This window comes from Echeneis naucrates, chromosome 2, assembly GCF_900963305.1.
Source record: "Echeneis naucrates chromosome 2, fEcheNa1.1, whole genome shotgun sequence".
Taxonomy (NCBI): domain Eukaryota; kingdom Metazoa; phylum Chordata; class Actinopteri; order Carangiformes; family Echeneidae; genus Echeneis; species Echeneis naucrates.
The window spans coordinates 14,567,952-14,587,081 of record NC_042512.1 but is presented as its reverse complement, the minus strand read 5'-3'; the positions used below and the strand labels follow the sequence as shown (position 1 = coordinate 14,587,081).

At 39.4% G+C, this 19,130-nt stretch overlaps 2 protein-coding genes across 2 annotated transcripts; one reads left to right on the top strand and one right to left on the bottom strand.

The window, feature by feature from the left end:
* Positions 1 to 918: 918 nt before the first annotated feature.
* acp2 (acid phosphatase 2, lysosomal) lies at positions 919 to 7,958 on the top strand. Its single transcript, XM_029515993.1, has 13 exons — positions 919 to 1,093; positions 2,723 to 2,818; positions 3,073 to 3,159; positions 3,390 to 3,450; positions 3,532 to 3,623; positions 3,714 to 3,812; positions 3,979 to 4,068; positions 4,743 to 4,826; positions 4,917 to 4,965; positions 5,340 to 5,428; positions 5,567 to 5,673; positions 6,016 to 6,191; positions 6,313 to 7,958. The coding sequence occupies exons 1-13, from the start codon at positions 1,004 to 1,006 to the stop codon at positions 6,456 to 6,458; spliced, it is 1,266 nt and encodes a 421-aa protein (XP_029371853.1). The 5' UTR covers positions 919 to 1,003; the 3' UTR covers positions 6,459 to 7,958.
* Positions 7,959 to 10,768: 2,810 nt separating this feature from the next.
* gpr137c (G protein-coupled receptor 137c) lies at positions 10,769 to 18,926 on the bottom strand. Its single transcript, XM_029515981.1, has 8 exons — positions 18,337 to 18,926; positions 13,829 to 13,878; positions 13,385 to 13,492; positions 13,156 to 13,294; positions 12,640 to 12,789; positions 11,566 to 11,691; positions 11,354 to 11,478; positions 10,769 to 11,205 (listed from the first exon to the last, which is right to left on the bottom strand). Exons 1-8 carry the CDS (start codon positions 18,736 to 18,738, stop codon positions 10,920 to 10,922), a joined length of 1,386 nt encoding a protein of 461 aa, XP_029371841.1. The 5' UTR covers positions 18,739 to 18,926; the 3' UTR covers positions 10,769 to 10,919.
* Between the last annotated feature and the right edge of the window lie 204 nt (positions 18,927 to 19,130).

Below are 19,130 nucleotides of genomic sequence, written 5' to 3'. Positions count from 1 at the left end.
TCCGAAAACTTTGGAACTTTTGCATTCGAAGACACAATTTTAAATAGCATTAGCTCTTTTGTACGTATTTCGTTCAAAGCTGTGGCCAAAATATGTTGGAAACTGTTATGATTGATACTGACAAACAAGTTGAGTTCACCAGTCATAAACTGGTGCTGGAAGTAATAATTGAATGATGACACTAACATAAATTAATGACAGCTCGTACAGCCAAAATAGCATAATATCTAAAAGCAGCTGCAGCTCCAACACTGCACACAACCCACTTACTTAGATTAGCCATTTTAAAGATACTTATAATTATAATCTGGTGTTGATCTTGATTAATATGAAGTAGCATATTTAATACACGGAAATGTATATCCTCAATGGTTAAATGAATGCCAGTCCTTGGAAAAGAGGGATTACAATGAAATATACGAGAACACCTTCTATTAACATATTTCCCAAAATGTTGAATGTACCCTGATTGTAGTGTTTCAAACGTCTGTGCAGTGTTGGACACAATGAAAACATCATTAGAACAGTTTTCTTGTTATTAACAGTGAATCTCATGTTGCTGCCTTCAGGTGGCTGCTCAGAGAAACTGCAGCTGATTTATCTTTCCATCTGAACTGTAGATGTTAGTAAATATTCAGAAAGGTGTGTCAGCCGCGTGAATTTTTTTAGATTGAAAAAAAAAAAACGGCTAAATTACCACTTCCGCTTTGGATGCGCTTTACTTCCGTTTTCCCTGACTCCGCGATATCAAAATAAAATATGTGAAAAATAAGATTTTTAAATTTTTCAATCAATTTTCGTAAATAGAACAAGAACATTTCTTTTTTTTTAATTATTATTTATAAACAGTTTTGAGAACATTTAAAGCCACCTAAAGTAGTTTTCAAAACGTGGATTCAAGCTTTTATCCGACTTCCGGTTGACGTGTGGCTGACGGGCCGGCGCTCCGGCAGTTCGTCAGCGGCGGATCGGTGCTTGCTCTTCGGTCACACAGGCAGAAAACATGGCTCCTGCAGCGGTGCTCCGTCTGCTGATGGTCGGGTTTGTGTGTCAGCAGGCTACAGCAGGAAAATCACTCATTTATGTGACTGTGGTGAGTAATGTCCATGTCTGCTAAAACCCTGCGGAGGCTGGCGGGCTCCTCGTTTGTCTCTGCGCTTTTGTCGACGTGAAACAGACTCCGCTGAAATTTCGGTGCATTGTTCGGTTTGTTCTGCTTGTCAGTGAAAAAATGTATTTCATTTCGTGTGAATTAAGTCAGTGACAGATTAATGTGGCTTTCTGGGGAATTCGGCACTATTAAAAATTCAGCTACCAGTCTTTGTTTTTTAAAAAAGAAAAGGTTTTTTTTCTGTTCTTTAGCAATAACTTGCCCCAGGGAAAATGACGTTGTGTAAACATGACTGAACTTTAAATGAACTGTTTTTTTTTTTTGTTTTTTTTTGTACATGTACACTGAAAACTTGGATCTCTTGTCGCCTTAAGGTTAGGCTTAAGGTGGACATGGAGCTACAATAATCAATTTCAATCCATTTTCTGTTCCTGTTCTGTTCCTGGTCATTCAACCATCCTGTCAGCTGACTGCTCATCTGATTTTCGTTACACAGACAAAAATAAATCATTGGTCCACTTTTTTTCATATTCTGTCATTTCTAATCTCTGTGGATCATGTAGAAAAGTCTATTGTAGATGCAGAAGTCAAGGACCCTTTTTGTATTTACCAGGAGTAAAGAAATGCAACACAGATATTCCTGTCTTGCTCCTGCAAGATGCTACAGTTGAACTCCCACTATTCTGACCTATTATTATTTTCTGTGCAAAGTATGATGGCCATGTTGCAGCAAAGTTCAGCCCTTTTGGAAAGCAAACCTTGAGTCTGCTTTCGGATTAAAGATGTTGGTAACAGCAAATATGATGACCTGGTTGCTAAACATTTACTGTACTTTAGTTATTTAGTAAAATTGAACCCACGTTTTCATCATAAATCATCTCCAATATTTGGATTATCAAATATGTTATTTGTTTTGATCCACTCTCCCCTCAGGCTGAATTCTTTCAGCATTACAGATTGGAATCTGCCATAGCAGTGAGAAGCGAAATGGCATTAGACACGCTGTTTCCCTGCATTTAAACCATGAAATCAATAATCCTGAATGTCACAGCATTTACTGATGTTGCTGAGGTGGAAGGTCAGCTGCAATCCAAGCCGCTGATCTTGACGCTCTGTCCTACTATTGCACTCATTCTTAGAAACTGTTACCTGGTTACCTGCCCGGCAGCCATTAATGGACTGTGGAGGAGATGAGATTAGCAGTTGCAAAGGGATTACCCTCCCCAGAATAGAGTTTACACACTTTTTCAGCTATTTTAATTCAGCTTGGTCACACAGAAGAAAACCAGAAACCAACACTTCCCTTTGATGGTTCCTTAACTGTCTATATTCTATCTGATGAGACAGCTCTGCAGACTTATTGGTGGTCACTTTGACTGCAAATACAGATATTCAATCTCAAGCGGAAATTCAATCTTTTAGGTCATATTTCAAACATGTTCTGTGCTGCAACGTTTGAATATTTTCACTGGGCTTTCAGTTCACGGTATCATTGAAAAATGCAAATGAAGAGGCAGAGTTTCAGAGTTTGTGCCAAAAACTAAGGGCCTTGTTGATATTTTAACCATGTGTGTACTCAGTGCCGTGTTTTCCCTCATCTTTCCCCTGCAGTTGTTCCGTCATGGCGACAGATCACCAGTCAGGGCCTATCCCACCGACCCGTACCAAGAGAGCGCCTGGCCACAAGGCTTTGGACAGTTATCACAGGTACAACATGGCTGACCTCACATGTGTAAAATATTTGTTCATGAGAGCAATGAATTGTTACACATGTAGCCTATTTGGATGGCACAACCTACAATCTGCATGCATTTCAATCTCAGCTCAAATTGCATGATCAAGTTCATGATAGTGTTGACAGTCTTTCATTATACTGTTCCCCCCCTTGCAAGGGGCAGTGTTGACCATTGAACAGCTATTATAATATTGGGTATTTGTGTGTCTTTTTTTTTTTTTTTTAGGAGGGGATGAGGCAGCACTTTGAACTGGGCCAGTTTCTGAGGAGTCGATACAAAGGATTTCTTAATGAATCCTATGACAGACATGAGGTGGGAGGCTGACTCTCAGATCACATCGCCTTCTTCTTCATATGTAGATGTAGCTTGATTTAGATGGATTAATATTGGCCTCATGCAGGGTTCCCACTGGTGCTGGAAGTCCTGTGAATCTGTGCGGATAATTATCCAGTGCTTGCACTTGTCTATGAACAGAACGTGTATTTGATGGTGCTTATTTGAAGTGTGTGGTGACTGCTGACTTGAGACTCCTTTGTCCTCAGGTCTTGGTTCGTAGCACGGACTACGATCGCACCCTGATGAGCGCTGAGGCCAACCTGGCAGGTCTGAGCATCCTTCTCCTGCTTCCTCTTTACAGGGCTCTTCCTCTTCCTCACTAACATTGTGACTCCTGTTGCACTCAAGGTCTCTACCCCCCCAGTGGTCAGCAGCTCTTCAATCCCAATCTGAAGTGGCAGCCGATCCCTGTGCACACTGTGCCACAAAGTGAAGAGAGGGTACGGTGTTCGATCCGTGCACAGAGTGGAAAGTGAACAAAAATCTGTTGAACAATTCATCTGAATTTGTCCTTTTCTTTTTTTTGGCAGCTTCTGTCATTTCCTCTGGGAGACTGTCCTCGCTACCAACAGCTGATGAATGAAACAGAACACACGAAGGAGTTTCTTAATGTCACCACCACATACCAGGTACACAGAGGCCTTGTCCTGAGTTTCTTATATTTCTGTTGTGGTTATTAGTCATAAAAGAGTAAATTTGAAATGTAAGAAAATGTAAGGTAAAATAGAGAATAATGCTTTTTTGTTTGTTTTTTGAAGTTATTTCAAATCATTTGACATTTGCTTCTCTCTGCAGGACATCATCAATCTGGTGAAGAATAAAACAGGCCTGAATAAAACCGACGTGGAGTCAGTGTGGAGTGTGTATGATACACTCTACTGTGAGGTAGGACACACACCAGTGAAAACAACATTTGTGTCCATATGTCCGTTGATTTGTAACAGCAAGTTGAATGAACTTTTAACTGACATTATGTGGAAAATCAGAATTTTTCATGGAGATTTCATTGGGACTTTCTTGTCATCAATACATTTTTCAGTTAATGATACAGGGCTTTCTCAACAAAAATCTGTACGCATACTAAACTTTACGCGGGTTAACTGTGACTCATCAAATCTACTGACTGTTGGCTGTCGTCTCGTGACTCAACTTCCCTCAGCAGTTTAGAGGAACATGAATGTGAAACAGGCTGAGCCATACATATTCAAGCTCATTATTCATTGTTCATTATTCTGACTTTGCGGATTTACATTGAATCAAACAAGCCAAATCAGAGGCTGATCATTCAAACGCCTGTGGTCACTTTGGAGTAGCTGGCTCCTGGATGGACCTGTGTCTGTCTGAGGTGACGGTGCTAACCACTGTGCAAAGGTGCAACATTCCCATCTTGATCTGACAGGGACCAATCCATACAAGATTAGGGACCTCTGGGTGACAGAGTACAGCCACCCAATAGTTGAGTAATAGTGTGAGACATGGTTGTAAAGTGCTAAGTCATACAGAGCGCCAGTTTGTCTACTTTAATTAAACATTTCAAAATCGTATCTTGTTACTTTCAGTCTCTTCACAACATGTCAGCTCCTGCCTGGGTGACTCCTGAAGTGATGGAAAAGCTCAGAGTGCTCAAAGACTTTGGATTTCAGGTACAAGAAGGAGCAGCGGTGCCTTTCAAATTACATTTTTACGGTTACATTTTTTGAATGCAATTATAGTTTGATGGCTGATTTTCACAGATCATATTTGGGGTCTACAACCAACAGGAGAAAAGCCGACTGCAGGGAGGTACGTGGGTGTAGCTCAGGAAAGGAACCATCATTCTGTGGTATTTCATGTTTTTGGGGGGGGTTAAGGCTCAGTAATTTCCTGAAACAACACAAGCTAGATTCTTGTAAATAGCGCATAGACAGGAGGAAGCAGTGCACTTGTGGGGGATTATTTCATGCTGTGGTTTGATCTGTATTTTATTCTCCATTCGATTTCTGGAAGCAGCACAGTCAACAGTGTATGCTTATGATAATGAAGGAAAATGTCTGCTAAACCTGATACACTATTTGTCTTTAGCATTAATTGATATCTTTTTTTTCCTCTTGTATCTGCTGACATTACTGACCTTTTAAATAAGGGATTAAATGAGGGAATTGCTCTCTGTCTCTCAGGTATCCTGTTGGGTGAAATAGTGAAGAATCTTTCTAAAATGGCGGTCCCAAGTCCAAAACAGCGGCTGAAAATGATGATGCTATCAGCGGTGAGTGAGATAAAACACTAACATTATAAGATGGCTCAACTGCCTGGTATGTGGGTTTTGTCACCTTTGATTGGTCATAGGAGTGTTATTGTTCTTTTTATCTTAACTCCTGTGTTCTTGTGTGTGTGCACTTCACAGCATGACACCACTGTGGCTGCTCTTCAGGCCAGCTTGAATGTGTTCAATGGAAGACAGCCACCATATGCTTCCTGTCAAATATTTGAGCTGCACAGAGATGACAATGGGTAAAACGCACACTTGCACAGACAAATGCATTCAACTGTGAAAATGAATTACCTCCACTGAGGACGACAAACCTAACTAAGCAACTCGCATAATATTGAAGACATGAAGAGCTGATTCTCAGAAAGAAAGAAAAGAATACATTTTACTTTGAAGTTTGACACAACCAGATTTAGCTGTATCAACAATTTAAACATTATGAATTTACTGATTTTAAAAATGCGTTTAAAATATGAATTCTTGTCAGTTTGTTCTCCTTTGACCATTGACTAATACTGGATATTAGATGTAAAAGGATAAAATGTAGATTATAACTACGACCCCTGCTTCCTCTCTGTGTCCAGTTCTGTCTCCGTGTCCCTGTTTTACCGTAACGATAGCTCGGTGTCTCCGTACCCGCTGGAGTTACCAGGCTGCTCACTTCAATGCCCCCTGGAGGACTTTGTGAGAATCACAAAGTCCTGGATCTCAGATGACAGGGAAAAGGAGTGCCAGGTGCCCTCTGAACACAGCGATAAAAGTGAGCTTTGCACACACACACACACACACACACACACACACACACACACACACACATGCGCAGAAGAATAAAGACAAAAAAGACTTTCCCTCTATTGATTGTTTCCCTTGTCCATCTTCAGGGGTGATCATCAGTCTGGCAGTGTCTGGCTGTCTGCTCTTACTGCTCATCATCCTCCTGCTCGGGGTTATTTGTTGGCAGAAACAGCCACCTGGCAGCAGAGGATACCACCATGTGATCAGCCAGGGGGCTGGAGAGGAATCCTGACAGCAGCACAAGCTCCTCCCTCGGAGAGCTCCAAGCCTGACATCATGGGACAGCAGCGAAGACGATGAACTCTGAAACTCCTGGGAGACCTTTTTGATGGCGTCAACTCTGGTACAAGAATCACAGTGATTTTTATTTTTTTATTGGGGAGCTTGTTTCCACAATGGGAAAATTTTAAGAAATATTTCAAATTTGGATTTTAGTCTTTGATCATGATGATAAATATTGTTTGAAAACAATGGAAAGACTAAGACAAATGCAGCAGGGAAAACTTTTTTTAATTCACCACTCTGTCCTGTAAAGTAGCTGATGTGCTTCCACATGGTTCAAATTCCACACAGCTGCAAAAGCTTCAAGCTTTCAACAAATATGACCCAGATCTCTGCCCGGAAAGGTGCCGTGTCTGGACTTTTTAAAACTGTCATTGAGGACAGAGGAAAAAGATTGTGAATAATGACAGTTATGGTCTGAAAACTGATGAGTTCTTACTGATGTCTAACTGATGTTCTAACTTTTTAGTGCTTTCATCTCCCAGCAGGTAGGATTTTTATAGAATCTTTTACATGATTAAGACATTGGACTGTTAAAGTTGTTGATCACTTTGTCTGCGTCCCAGGCTGGTCTGTTTTTACAGATTTTTAATGTACATGGTTACATTTATTTTAATGTGTTTTAATTCACGTTCGTGTTGAAGTACACATGAATTGGCATCAGTATTGGTTCCTCGTGTTTATGTGTTAACTCTGAGGCTTGAATACCAAGTTGCCTTCAATATTTTTTTTTTCTTTGCTCTCGTTGAGCAAACTTTTTGAACCTTTTTGGAGGGCTTTTGTGGGGCTTTTTTTCAGGTGGTGCTGCTCAGTAAGAAACTGTCCTGTGATAAAACACCAGCTTCATGTGGTTTACCTGAGCATGACCTTTGACCTCTGGAAGAGGTAAATTAAATGGATAATCTTTTGGATTTGATAAGAGTCAAAACTGGAAAGTGATTATAGAAGTCACTTTATTCCAGATGGATACTGAACATTTTTTAATTGTGAACTTGACAGAAAAAAAATCACATGGAGATGAATCCTTGCCTTTTTCAAAGTCAACTCCTTAATATATTACAAATTAGTATCATCTCAGTGCAGGCAAATGGGGATCAGATCTTTGAATCTGGTTTATCACATTCTGGATTAAAATTCATTTTCAATGACTTCAAACATGGACTGATTATCTGCAATAAAAGATGAATCAAAACTCTTCTCAGTTGTAATGTACAACACGATTCAGCTATTGAGAATGTGCTTGTAAATGTTATTTTGGAAAAGTAAATGATCGTTATTTGGAAAACATTATTTGTTGGTAAACGGGCTGTCGATTCTCTGACATCATGGCGATCTGAGAAGCTGATGCCAGTGAGTGTTTTACATTTTTACTTGATTAATAATCCATTGAATTAATCATGATTGAAATGAAATGAAATGAAATTAAATCTGGTCCTTGTTTTTGACTGTGCTTGCCAGCTGCTTCCTCCATTCAGATGTCCCTCATAAACTTGTTAACTGTTAAATTCAACCACATGTTCAGCATCGGTGGGAAAAGTCAGAACGAGTCAGGCCTGCAGTAAGAAACCAAACCAGGACATTCATGTCTGTGTGGAAACTATTATGAATATTCCAGCTGATGTTTGTCTTAAAACAGTGCAGGAGGCCTTTATTTAATTATGGTAGTGCTTTTCTTGCATACATCATTAGTGATCTGTCACACCAAAGGTTACATTCAGTATGGCCACGGATAAAACAATCTATAACATAAAACAATTTATCAAATAACTTTTTCACACAAATTATATCACCTTGGAAGGAAAATATGACACAGATTCAGAAGCATGCACTGCAGATGTTGGCTACTTTTTCAAAAAGGTTTGAACAGCTGGACGGAACAAGGAGAAGTTAACTTTTTTTTATTGTATAAAATAAAAGCGCCCTGTGAAATCCAGGTGATTTTTACTGGTAATTTGCAAGTTAAACTCGGCAGCCATGTTGCTTCTATTTTTTTATGGTCATTTACAGATTGGATGTCATGAAGTACCATGGTCTTTAAAAACACAAAAGTAAAAATGTTTCCCCCCTCAGTCATGACAAACGTGAACCACACAGACGCACTGATATTGGTCTGAGAACTGGGTCATAAACAAAATGGTTCAATTAAAGTAAATATTGCTTACAGACTTTAAGAAATTTGTGACCTTATGGTTCATGATACAAGAGGGGAGGTGAACAAAAATAAACAATAAATTTTGTTAGACATTAAAAATTGAAATAAAACATGATGCATAAAAGCATACTTAACTTCAAAAACAAAAAAGTCACACCCTGACCCAAAACATCACAAATCTCACACTTGGATTAGAAATCGATTAGCTTGGAGATGCACAAACGATTCAAAACACATCATCCCATCATTTCTTGTGCAAAAATATTTTCTTGAACAACTGAAGCTCAGATACGACAAAATGCGATGGCACATTGACATTTTCTTTCTCAAAGGATAAATAGTAACATACAGAAAATACTTAAAATGAGCAGATGAAATCTTACATTCAATTTAATCCACAGCCTTTTTCCTCTGAAGGTGAATTTCTTTTCTAAGTGCAAATTGTCTCACAGCTCACAAACAAATCAGATTACATGAAAGCTTTTTGGTCAAAAATATTGTTTCAGAGATTTACCTGCCCTGTTAACAAACAACACACAATCTTTAAAGTAGATTTTCCACCAAAGCTGAGTCTAAGTTACATATTGCGAAGTGAATCTATTGTAAATGCATGATGCTGCTGCCCTGTAAAATCTGCGGTGTGTTTTGACAGTATGTATTTGTACAATGACACAACTCCAGCTGCTCTGTTTTCCCATAAGGAAGTCTGGATTCCACACGTTTCCATCCAACAGCTGTGTGTTGTGTATATTTGACCAAGCTGAGTGATGATTTCCACCTGATGGCAGCCACACATTATCAGGAGGCTTCACACAGGTGATATTTGAAAACACCGAAATAAACTGACCAGTAGTTTTTTGAAAATTGCAAAAAAAAAAAAAAAAAAAAAAAAAAAAAAAAAGAAGCTTATTTTACAAGTCAAACTTGGGACTCTTTAGTGAAGTGGGACTTTTGTGTAACAGGTAGTTCAATTTGTGTGACCACCGAAGTTGCGTGGTTTGGTTCTTTAAGTGTCTTGATGTTTTTATTGTCACTTGACGAAAGCTCCAGGCAGTTTTGTGTTTCCAGCTGAGGTTTGATTGCTGCTTTGGGCGGACTGCAGGCTGCACGGAGACGACAGCACAGCCCCGGGGCTAGCTGCTTAGCATGCTAACATCGGAAGAAGAAAACACCTGACGGAGACAGAAGCTTTGGCGTTACTTTCTATCTCCAGAGACAGGTTTTTAGTCAATAAAGGAATGGCGTTTAATGCTGAACCCACAACGTTTCTTCTTCCCGGGAAAGTAAGTGAACAGCTGTTAATGCTAAAGCTAACATTAGCGTGGTTAGCGTTAACGTTGCTAATTAGCAATCGCTAAATTTACTAAACGTAAGTTCCTTCATGACAATTTGGCATATTTGCTCCCAAAAATACAGTATTAATAGATCTGTGAAAATTTAAAGTTTTGTTTTTATGTTTTATTCTTTTTGGGCCACTGTTTGGTTAATTTTAGTGCTTTCACAGATTATGAGTTGAGGTTTGCTTAGATCCATTTAGATCCAAAAGTGAGAACCACCATGAATTTATGCATGCTAGTCATTTTCATGGTCAGATGATGGTGAGTCACTGGACTGTCAGTGAAGCTAGGACCCAAAATCCTTGATTGTAATTTTTTATAATCATTAAAATCTCTAGATCATAAGCATAAACAGTAAAAACACTAACAATCTATTTTTGAAAACCCACATGATTCATACAATGTGTTGGCTGATTGATTGCAGCTTTTGCCACATTGAATTCATCAGCCCGCTACATGGATCCTGTCCGTGCATTGTTTTATCTTCCACAGAAGAATAAAATTTACAAAGAAAGGAAAATGAGAACAATGATTATCTGGTCCCTGATATTTCCATGTTTAAAGATGATAGTCAGACCAAAGGATTTACCAGAAATAGTTTGGTCTTTGCAGATTTAAGTGTGTTGGCCATATCCGTAATCAAACTCTGGTCCATGGACTGCGCTTGCTTTTATTCTGGTCCATTCACGCCACTTATATATGGTGCAAATCCTCAAAGAGCTGTTTGTCATGGCACAACAATCCCACCACATTTCTCCAGAATAAATTGGCTAACCAATTTTTTATTTTTTATTTTTTTTTTTTTACTTGGTCCTCAGCAATCTTTCAGATTACCTGTCAGAAGTACCTGCCTTGATGGGAGTTGAGGAAGCAAAATGGTGACATACAGAGGCAATCATTCAGATATTAGTCTTTTGTATGCTTAACTCTGGGGTGTGCAGAAATATGTTTGCGACCCACAGTAATAATTCTGTGGTGTGGAATAGTAGTTATTGTGATGATGGTGGTGGTGGTTGTTGTTGTTTTGTGGGGTTGAGTAGTAGTTGTGGTGATGGTGGTGACTTTGGATGTTCCCATAGGCAAAAAGGACCGGGGCAGTGGAAGATGGCGGCTGCTGGGCTGACGCCATGCCCGCTGCCAGAGTGCCATTACACTGGATGGAGCCATACCAACTGGATACACCGAGCTGGGGAGTGGTGGAGAGAAGGCTGAGAGAAGGTTCAAAGTAGGAGGGGGAGGGGGGGGGATAAGTTAGTGATGGGACTGATCGAACAGAGTTGGTGTTGATACCACTCTTTAATAGCACAACAAATACTCCTATCTGCTATCTGTGTTGTTGTGTGAGAATGTGCCCACCTGGCCCGATCAGCCCTACTGTTAATGCTCCTGGACAGGTCGTCATCACTATCATACCGCCGAGGGTTGTCAAAGAAATATGCTCTGGAGCTGAAACTGTGGCTGTTGATCATCCCTCCTGGAGCCTGAGAGATGGATGAGAATATTGAAGCATCATTGTGGTTTTCTAGCATTCGAGGAGTTAAAATGTCCATGTAAACATGCTGTTTTACCAGGTTTTGGTTGGGCCTCCGGACTCTGAAGAATACCACCACTAAGCTGGTTGGCAGCAGCTCCCAGAAGAACAAAATTATCCCAAACGTGATGTACGCCTCACCACTGATCTCCTGCACATCAGCCTGTAAGACACACACTACAAAATGTACTTGTGCTGACATCACATTGAGTTGCATTCATTACCTAAAACTTGAAGGCAGTGGCAATTTGACTCAAGGGCTTTCTAATTTAATGCTTGAGTGCAATTTAGCAGAACTCTATGCTAACCTGCTGGCTCTCAATAAGAGAGCAGCATCAATCTTGTGTAACTCATTAAATTATCGCGTAACTCTCTAAATGTCAGGCCATGGCATCTCTTTCCTGCTGCTTACAGTTTTAATGCTGATCTTGGCTGCTTTAGCCCAGTAGTAGCAATAATCTTCTAATCTTTTGCCAAGGAGGTGAATAAGTGAATTGACAAAATGACAAGCTATCCCTGTAACGAACAGTGACCCATTAAGTTATCCATTATCCACCACTGATGATTAGGCTCATTTAGCTCTTGGACTCCACAGCTTTAGTGCCAAGGTAAAGCCGTAGCTTTATTTACATTCTTAGGTAGAACTCTTATAATGGCCAGTTAGGTACTGGCAAACCTTTGGGGACTGCAAGCTTGAAGTCAAACAAACAAAAGCACCATAAACAGGAGTGGTCAGGACAGATTCATGGACACAAGGAAGGGGCATAATGAAATGCTGGACTGACAGATGTGATACCGGCAGATTAAAGCAATAATTTGTCAAGTCAGATTATGCCCACACATACACATGTACACAGAAATACACACCCTTTCAGATGGGTTGTCCATCTCAAGGCTTGAGCCCTGATGTAGGTCAGGACACAGACAGACACACACACAAGCACATACACACAAGGTTATTTATAGCAAAACAAAGCCCTTTACCCCACTGAGCATTGCTTTCCCCAAATCTCATGAGATGCAGTGTACGCGCACACACACACACACACACACAGAACTATATGCTTCCGGCTGATTTCACGCCTATAATTGATCATGCACAGTGTCTTACCTGATCAGACACGCTGTACCAGCCATAATTAAAGGGGCTCGGTCTGTCCTGTGGTAACAGAGCCACCACCACTAGGTTGTAACAGGCTCTGGATGTGTAGAGAAGAATCACCACGGCGCCAATGGCTGTTGCCTGACACACTGATGTACCCTGGAGGAAGAGTTACTGCATTTATTTCAGGCCTATGCTCATGTATCAGGCTGCTATCGAAGGTCAGACATGGATTGGCCAACACGACCAGGGCCTCATGACAAAAATGACAGACTCTTTGCCCCATATTGAGTTTTAGCCAGAATTTGCTGTTTTTCTTTTTTTCTCAAAATAGATGAGAATAAAACATGTTTGCTGCATGTTTGTTTCTTGGCATACATCTAGTCTGGCATATTTTGAAATAAAGCTCATGCTCACCTTACCAATACTCACAGGAGGGCTTTGTGCTTTTAGTTTGTGTTCAGTTTCTCAACACAAATCAGAGTGAGACGAAACAGTCTTCAATGAATAAACTTGTCATTTTACCTTTGATTCAAGGTAAACGTTGGCAGAGGACATCTTAGCAATTTTGAAGATGCAGACAGCCAGAGAGACGGCGCACAAGACGAACAGACTGTCATTGATCAGGACATGGGCCAAGACTGCATGTGTTATCCCCCCATCGCTGGAGACATAAAGGTTATTCTTTAAAAAAACATCAAGTCTTGTGATTCTCAAGCTATTATGCAAAAAGAAATTTTCTTTTTTTGTTTACCTCGGGGATTCTGAGCGTTCCAGAGCCCCTTGTACTAACAATGCACAGGTCAAATTCACCACTAGGAAAAATATACTGAGAAACAGGAAGAGCAAACGCAGAGGAACCCTGTAGAGAGAGGGATGAAGGAAAATATGACGGCCAAAGCATGAAAATATATATATATATATATATAGATTCCAATCTATTTCTATCATCTAATGAAAATTCATATTCTTCTGTAGCGGTGCCAAACTGTGTGTACGTGTGTGCGAGTTAAAAGTATTGCAACTATTAAAATCTTGCAATTGTATTCTGAATATCTGCCTTTTAACAATCAAGGACAAATATACACACACGTGTGTGTGTGTGTGTGTGTGTATATTTAACATTTAGAATAGTTTCCGGTTAAAAGTCAACAAATGAACGCCCCCTCCCCAAAAAAAAAATCTGACAGTAACTTACTTGTATTTGGTGAGCTCTGGAGAGTACTTGGCTTTAGCTTTAAACATCACCTTAAAAGAGACAAAGAGAAAAAATATCACATATTTCCAATTCTTATGATATATCAGTTTGTACAAGACATTTAGTTAATTCAGGAAAAAGAAGGCCAAATGAAGCACATGAAGATCTGGTATCTTGAACAAAAGGGTGGTTATTCATTTTGGAATTGACTATGAACTTAACAAAGCCTGAGGAGATTTCAGTCTGCAAGAACACATTCATACACACAGATTAATGCAGTCTTCAAATAATAAATACCAAGAACCAGACAAGAATCCATATTACATAGCCGCCAGTATCTGAACACAGAATGTTTTATGCTAGATTTTTAGTGCAGAAAGACAGAAAAAAGGGCCTTTGGTGAGCCTGCAGGTCTGTGGGTGTTTAACTGGCAGCTTGACCAGCAATGGGGGTGGACACAATGTCAACAAATTTAAATGAACTGTATATTGCAAAACAAAGAAAGTTAATGTTCATGGAGAAAAAACTGCAACAACATTTGACACCAATTTTGACTTTGATTTCTTCAAAACATTTCAGCCACTTACCAAGATTTTGGATGTTGGTGTGCTAACCCTCTATCACAGCATGTGTGGTCATAATATTGTATTAATGGTGTTTTGGTGAGTGTTGAATGATTATATATGATAATATCACTGAGGTGAGTGTTTTAGTTACTGGACCTCAGTAAGAAAGGTTATTGGAGTGTTTACAAAAATAATGATTTGATATACATTATATTATAAGAGGAAGAAACACAACCTGCTGCAAAGCAAGCACATCATCCTGATAAAGTATAGTTTTGAAATTAAATTCAGAAATTGTTCATTAAAATAACAATTCAAAAAAATTGACTAATCTGGTGATTCAAATTCTAGCAATCCAAGATTCTCAAAATAAACTGAAATTAAATTAATGGTAAAAAAATGTCTGTAAATGCAATAATGTCGTAAAGCTTTCCTGGTCACTATAATATCATTATTAGTAGTATTATTAAATACAGGTCCTTTATACAGATGGATCAAAGGTTATATCCACAAAGAGCAATAAAAGATTTCCCAGCACCATCTTCAATTTGAGTTGAATTTTCCCTCATTAGGGCAGAGAAGGCAGTAACTTGTATCTATGAGGTCTTTTATTCTGTAGCTGTAATTTGCTGTTTTTGTATTTTATGATTTGTTGCTGCCTGTGAGTCAAATTACCCATCTGGGACAATAAACAATCATTACAGAGAAAGCCACAATGGCAGGAGTGATATAGCAATATTTAGGCAAATATCATCTGCTGTTATGAAATATTATATTTTACCCAAACTCTAGACAAGGAGAGGATATAAACCAGAAGCTAATGTGTAATCCAGTCAGACATTATGAAAATGAGCCAATGCAGCCATTTGTGCAGACAGGAAGTGCCTTGAAAAGAGTAGTAACGAGACCAAGAAAAGATTAAAACAGAGAATCAGTCTGGAAACACATGCAGTTTTAACATAAAAAAAAAAAAAAGTCAATTTTGTTCTTCAACTTGTGCAACACAATTGTGAATCTAAATATATCCTGTTAATTTGCTTATCTAAAGAGAAATATTGACTTTATATTTGTTAATAGTCATTTTATCTGGAATTAAAATCATCCATAAATATTTGAGACTAGCCAACAAAAAATTATTCATCTACCAGCTGCCTTATTGCCAATATGTTATCAGCAATTACAAACACCAAAGTGGACATGGGTCCAATGTTAGTGTACAGTGGCTGGGCACTGGCCTCTCTGATCTAGTTCAGTCAATCCCTTGAATGACTTTTTGCTTGTGAAAGTTGTTCATCAGAATGCAGTTTATTCAGATCTGAAGCACAGACAGACAGACCACATAAACAATATAGTTTCTGCTCCCTCTGATGAAAGTTGTTTTAAGTTGCCTGATTAGTAATGATGATGATTATTTTTTGATAATATCTTACAGATTCAATGGCCACCAGATAATGGCGTGTTGCCCAACATGCACACATCTACACTCACAACAGCCTTTTGTGTGAGAATGTAGGCCAAGAGGTCATTTGCAACCTAGAAATGAAGCAACCAGCCAGAGAATTACAATATTAAATACTTTATCTGATTCTGCTTGTGTTTGTACCTCAAACACCTATGGCCCTTAGAGCTATAAAATTTACAGACAAATTTGTTACAATTCTTTCACTGACCTGTTATTTTTTTATTTCTTTCTGTAATGAGAAGGAACTAAAACATTTTGGGGGAAGTAAATCACAGGTCAGGACTCATGTCTGACTCATCAGTAAAACAAGAGTTTCCACACATGCATGTGTCTCTCAGATGTGTCATACATCCTGATGTTGAATCTGCTTACAGTGTTTATTGCTGTTTTTTCTGAAACAGTAATGCAGGAACTGTGTTGGGAGGTTGTTTAAACAAATTATTAATCATGCAGGGTTACAACAGTTGGAGGTTTTGTTTCGGTGTGCAGGCTCTGCACTCAAATTGTGAGTGATGATGCTTTATGCACTTTGATCAGATGGTAAAGGTACTTCAAGTTCCCCCATAATTAATTAAAATGGAGTGCACTCTAATTCTTACACTAATTCATTTTAAGTGGTTCCCAGATTGTGTGTCTACTGTAAACAAAGCAATCACAGCTTCAATATGTCTTTGGGTAGATACCAGTTTCACCTTCACAGATGTTTTATTTGAATATTTTTTTTGAGCCCTGGAGGATCGAAAAACAACTGAGAAAACCACAGATGTGTAAAATGTTTTGCTTTCATATTTTTTAACAACCATTTGAATATTTCCTGACATTTTAGATGGATTGAAAGTTATACTTACGAGCTCCAAACCACAGACAATTTTTGCATTTCTAATTTCTCTCATAAAGAATAACTGAATAGGTAACCTGTTGGCCAATTGAATATGCATGTGGAATAGGATAAAGGTCATCATGTCAGAGTTAAATTTGTAAAGTCTCACAATGGGTTTTGATTTAAAACATTATATTAAAATGATAATCTTCCATCTCCACCTTACTTAGCACCATTTGCTGTTAAATGCTTCACTGTGTTCGCTGGAGAGTTGCTAACATTGTCTGTCTGCATTGAGTTCAGGAAATGGCGATGCACTGTTGTTGTTGTTTTTTTTTTTTAAAGCATTTTCAATGATAATTACTGCATCCAGAATTGACAAGTTTGAGCATGCTTTCAAAACCATAACAAAGAACTAAAGGAGGTGAAAACACCTTGTTGAGTTGACCTGAAAATTTATGTGATAATTCTCTTTGGGTTTATCACCATTAACAACCTCTTAAAACAAGTTGTCGTGTTAGTAAAAATTTTGGTGACAGCAGCTTTATATGTGGGTCGTAATCAAGAACAAGATCACTGCAGCTTTCATTGATTTGTCTTTATTTCTGCTGTGGAGGAAAATTTTATACTACTCAAGTCTGATCAGGCCAGACATGAAACCACAACAGGAAAACTTTGTTCACAGAGCTGACCAGTCACAGGGTATTCCCACCAGAGATAGATACATATTTTTAGGCATTTAATGATAGGTTTAGCAGATATGGAACAACACCATTTTGTTGGTGTTAGTGGAAAGGGAAAAGGCCTCTGTTGCCACATACATGTGAAGTATGTCCGGTTTGGTTCCTTCATGCACATTTGAAAGGAGAGCTCAGAAAAGGAACATTTTTTTTATTCAAATGAGTCATATTTGTATTTGTTTTACCTGGCTGAAGTGCTGCATTGTCATACGACACCATTTGTTTCATAGACTAACCTCCACCCTGGAGGGTTACAGTGCTTTACTTTGAAAGAGTGACTGAACTGTGGTGCTGCTACCAACTGGAAGTTAAGTACGTAGGTGTTAGAGAGAAACAAAAAGGTCTCTCACATTTGGAGCATGTTGGTGTCAAACGGTAACCAACCAACTGCACCCTCACATATAAACATTTGGGAGAACATGCCACTGATGGGGACATTTGCTTCCACCTTATCCATATATTGAACAGAAAGCATCAACGGAGGCAAATCCTCCATCTGATGCCCTTCAAAAAGAAGTCAAGTCCCTAGACCTCTCGACTGTGGAGGCCAGTGTTGATCACAACAACCACATCTGAGGGAGAGGAAACCAGTGCTGCAAAAAAATTTTGCAGGGCACTATTCATGTTGCAGAAACTGAACAAGCAATGATGTGAATTTAAAATTGCTAAACAGACTAGCTTAACAGTTACATATTGACAAAGCTTAACTTTACCAAACCCAGCCTCCCCAGCAATAGCCCTATTAGCATTTTTAGCATATTTGGCCATTCTGCTTCAAAAGAGAAGTGGAGGAGACTAGAATGACAGTCTGTGGCATGTGAAGTAAAAGAAACAAAGAGAGTGCAAAATTGCAGTGTCAGCTTTTTGATGAAATAAGGTCACCAAACATTGCACAGCTTGAGCCAGACCCACAGTCCTACCTGTGTGAAGTAGAGGTTGAGCAGGCAGAGTGTGAAGAACTGCAGGCAGACTGGGCAGCAGTAGAGCAGCCAGTAGGCCAGAGGCTGCAGCTGGTTGGCCTGCACCACATTTTTAAAGTAAAAAGAGAAGAGGGTCGTCCTCAGAGCTGCCCACAGCAAACACAGAAACAAAAACACACTCTGGTAGCTGAAGCGCTTGTGGCCGTAGTGCAAAATGAGCCAGAGCTGCAGGTAGACGAAAACAAACAGGAAAGAGTAGAGGGCAGTGTATATGGTTGTCAGACTGAGCTCCAGTGTTGGGGAGATTGCAGCTCCAGGGGACTCCTTCAGTGAAGTAAACAAAAGGGAATTAACCTCCTCTCCTGCCGAAAACATCTCCATTGACGGCTGGCACCAACACATGCGATGCAGCGAAGGCTAAAACACTAAAACTGGGTCAGACCTGGGCTAAATTCGCCGTGGATGACAAAAAAGACGAGGGTATTCGAGGGAAAAATTACGATAATAGCAGTATATTCTGAAAACAAGTGGCATAATGAAATTGCGCTGGGGGTTTAACAAGGAAAAACAATTGAAGTGTCCTTTTAAGAAGCGCAAGATAAAAAAAAAAAACAACAAAAAAAAAAACCCCAGAAGGCGAGAGAGGAAACAAGAGAGATCCCCCAGTGAATCTCTGCAAGGCTGCTCTCTGCAAAAAAACAACTTGAGGGGGGAAAACCTCCCGATCAGCTGTGATGCAGTTAAAGGCCCGCCCCGAGTTCTACATTAAAACGGAAACTGGCCCCTTCCAGGCC

What these genes read in the sequence shown, in the direction of transcription:
- acp2 (XM_029515993.1), top strand. Translation starts at nt 1,004, where the DNA reads ATGGCTCCTGCAGCGGTGCTCCGTCTGCTGATGGTCGGGTTTGTGTGT. An exon ending in ATGTCACCACCACATACCAG is followed by an intron (nt 3,813 to 3,978) that starts GTACACAGAGGC and finishes TTCTCTCTGCAG; the next exon opens with GACATCATCAATCTGGTGAA. An exon ending in CTCTGAACACAGCGATAAAA is followed by an intron (nt 6,192 to 6,312) that starts GTGAGCTTTGCA and finishes GTCCATCTTCAG; the next exon opens with GGGTGATCATCAGTCTGGCA.
- gpr137c (XM_029515981.1), bottom strand. Translation starts at nt 18,738, where the DNA reads ATGTGTTGGTGCCAGCCGTCAATGGAGATGTTTTCGGCAGGAGAGGAG. An exon ending in ACGTTTACCTTGAATCAAAG is followed by an intron (nt 12,790 to 13,155) that starts GTAAAATGACAA and finishes CTCTTCCTCCAG; the next exon opens with GGTACATCAGTGTGTCAGGC. An exon ending in GGAGGCCCAACCAAAACCTG is followed by an intron (nt 11,479 to 11,565) that starts GTAAAACAGCAT and finishes TCCATCTCTCAG; the next exon opens with GCTCCAGGAGGGATGATCAA.